Raw genomic sequence first — 2,994 nt, 5'->3', positions numbered from 1 at the left:
CCCTGGGCTGCAGGTGCAGGGGGTCACTCAGCCCCGGTCCCTGGGCTGCAGGTGCAGGGGGTCACTCAGCTGAGTTTCCAGCCTGGGGATGAAAGAGACGAGCTTGTAGCCCTTCTCATTCCTGAAGCCAAGCCCTGAACTTCCTCCTCCTGGCCTCCCCGGGCTGCTGTGAGGAGAAGATAAGCACGTTAGTGGCGTTTTCAGGTTGGGGCAGGACGTGCCGTCTCCTTCCCTGACCTGCCTTAGGTAGCTGACGGCAGTGACCCTCGGGCCAGGCCCTCCCTGGCGGCACAGCAGTGACAACGCAGCACTGTGAAGCGCTGTGGCTGCTACAGAGGGAGTTGGCTCCCCGCCAGGGAGGGGCCCCAGGGCACGGCAGACCCCTCCTGCCTCACCCTTGCTCCCTCGGCAGTGGGCTTTGTTCATCTGCTTGTCCTGCTCCCCACTCTGGGGAGGCCTCTCACCCCCCACCTCTGGCCTGCACCCCAGTTCTGTGTGCGTAAATAAATACGTCTTTAAAAACCCCACCTGGGACTGGCACTGTATCGCACACCGACCTGTAAGTGCCTGGTCAGGACGAAACACTGCCGAGCGCCTGGTCAGAATCACTTGTGCATCTTTTCTTGTTCGAGAAGTAACTGAGTTCTTCTAACCGGCACTGTGCTAAGTTAGGTGTTGGAGATAAAAGGAAGGCAACCGTAAATCCCTGCCCTTGAACTTACAAGGGCGTCGGGACAGCACTTAGTTCCTGTGAAAAACAGAAGTGGGGCGGGAGGACAGAAGCCTGGGGACCGAGCCTGACCCCAGATGACAGCTAGCCGAAGCCGGCACTGCCTCCGAGCCTTCGGGCTGCCTGGCTGCCAGCACCGCCTTGGGCCGCGCAAGTTCCAGAAAAATGCCAAGATCCCTTCTTCCTGGAGCTGACGTTTCAGCGAGGGCGGGGGAAACATGCTGAAGCCTAACAAGCCTCTAGCTCTTGCAAGTAGCTCGCTGCCAGATATGCACGGAAGATTAAAACACAGCTTATGAAAGATCAAAACAGCTCGCTTTTGCCAAGCCCTGCCTTCGTGGGCATCTGTACCCACAATTGAGGTGTGAAAAATTCGGTGCAGAGTTAACTGTTCACTGTTGGTTACTCTCTGAAAAAGCAGAAAGAACACGCGCATGTTCAGGTCGGAAATAAGCATCGGGGCGCTGTCGGTGGCAAACTCAAGTGGAAAATTAACTAACTGATTTGTTAAGCTCAGGCTGGGAGCTAACCATTTCGGAGGTCTCAGAAACCACTTTTAAACATTCTTTTTAAAATCCCAACTTGACCTTGACAAGAATTATCTGGCTCACAGGTTCCTAGGAGCTGCTTGGAGCTAACACACTCATTGGACGAGAAGCCAAGTGCTCAGATTCTTACAGCTAGTGTTTCCAAAACACCAAAAAAGGAATGAAGATTTGTCCAGCGCTTCCTTAAAATTCAGAATCAAGGACCAGGTTTGCAGCCCAGAACATTACACAGTGTCATATTTCAGTTTCTGCTGCTTCGGGACAGAATGTGATTTTGAAGAGCCAAACTTCCATTCAGAGGTTATCGACAGCTGCCATCAGGCCGTCAGAAATACTCCGCGCACCACCTGCTCCGTGCTGCCAGGCAGACGGCCCCCACGGCGCCCCCACGCCTCACGACTGTGCCGTCGCTCAGAAGATGGAAGCTGCCCCGTTACCCCAGCAGGGAGCCCGAGGCCCGGGCCAGGCCCCGAGGCTCCGTGCGTGCCAGGCCGTCCAGAGACGGGCGCGGAGCGTGGCACGCGGGCGTAGCTTCTCTGCAGCCGCTGTCTGCCGGTCCCCCTTCTTAGGAACCAGACCTCTGCGGCCCGATGTTTCTGCTTAGGTTTTCCTGTCCCCAAACTTGAAATTTCCCAGTTCTGCAAGGCCATTTCGAGAGCCTCGCTGTGCACTCACCAGTTTGCATGTAATGCCAGCGCCTGCATGGTGGGCTGTGCCCCGGCAGCTGCCCGAAAAAGACCCAAGTTTCTGTTGCGGCGACACCGGAGACGCGGAGTCGCCTTCTCCACGTCCGCTTTGGTGTTTCTCTGAGTTCCTAAGTCCCGGCACATCGCGGGCAAGACACAGTTAAGCTAGATGTACAGGTGAACGGAAGAACTCCGCTGGCTGGCCGGGCGCCGCTTCCCGGGCGCCGGCGAGTCGCCAGCGGCTCTTCCCTGCCAGCCCTCTGCGCCTGGCTGCTCGTCGCGAGTGGGCGCCTGGGCAGGACGCGGCACGGCCGCTCGGGATGTCCCGGACTCCAGTCCGTCCGCCTGGCTTCGGCCTCTGCCCGCCGCTCGTGAGCCCGCAGCCGCGTCCACGCCAGGGGACACTGGCATAGCTGTCAAGTCAGTGTTTCTGACACAGATGAAGAACTTCTCGAGGCGCAGTCAAGTCCCGGGGAGAGGCCAGTCACATAGTCATGTCAAAGGAGTCTGGCACCCAGCGTGGCCCCCACTGACCTTTCATGGAGCGGAAGGGAGAAACGCGGGGTACAACGACGGCGTCCCCCAGGGAGGGCAGAGTGGAGCCAGGACGAGTCTCTGCAAGGGTCCACGGCTCGCTGGGCCCGGGCTACCGCCTGTGACCTGTCCCGAGAGCACCTCAGCCTGAGCGGCAAGTGAGAATTGTGTGTTTTACAAAGGGGGCGCCGGATTATCACTCCCAACAGCCAGTAAAGCCAAGCAGGGGGAGGAGCCGTGTCTGGACCACCCGCGGGAGAGGCCGTCGGGAGAGGCCGTCGGGGAGTCGCGGGAGCCGCACTGGACCCTCGGCGCGTGGGTGTGAAAACCACGCTGGAGCCTGGCGGTGTGCGGGACACATGCAGGGCAGGCGCCCCAGAACACACCGGCTGAAGGGGACCCTCCCGAAGGGCTTCAAAGGGGGCGGTAAAGCCTCCCCGGCCACCGCCCAGCGGGCTCACCCGGCCCGCGAGCGGGGTGAGTGGCCCGCGGCGCC

General features: G+C 59.7%; 1 protein-coding gene across 2 annotated transcripts in view; it reads right to left on the bottom strand.

Annotated features, from left to right (window-relative positions):
• Nucleotides 1-2,994, bottom strand: part of SUMF1 (sulfatase modifying factor 1) — a 43,395-nt gene that overhangs the window by 8,556 nt on the left and 31,845 nt on the right. The window contains exon 8 of one of the 2 annotated variants that reach the window (XM_012732173.1): nt 503-2,645. The exons of the other annotated variant lie outside the window; for it this stretch is intronic. Coding sequence (XP_012587627.1) covers nt 2,502-2,645 — 144 coding nt within the window. The 3' untranslated portion in view covers nt 503-2,501. Of the gene's footprint in view, nt 1-502; nt 2,646-2,994 lie in introns of those variants that run through there. 2 annotated transcript variants of the gene reach the window in all.

Source organism: Condylura cristata, unplaced genomic scaffold (genome assembly GCF_000260355.1).
Source record: "Condylura cristata isolate star-nosed mole 26May11 unplaced genomic scaffold, ConCri1.0 scaffold00033, whole genome shotgun sequence".
Taxonomy (NCBI): domain Eukaryota; kingdom Metazoa; phylum Chordata; class Mammalia; order Eulipotyphla; family Talpidae; genus Condylura; species Condylura cristata.
The sequence above is the reverse complement of the archived record's forward strand: the minus strand, read 5'-3'. Positions and strand labels throughout refer to the sequence as shown.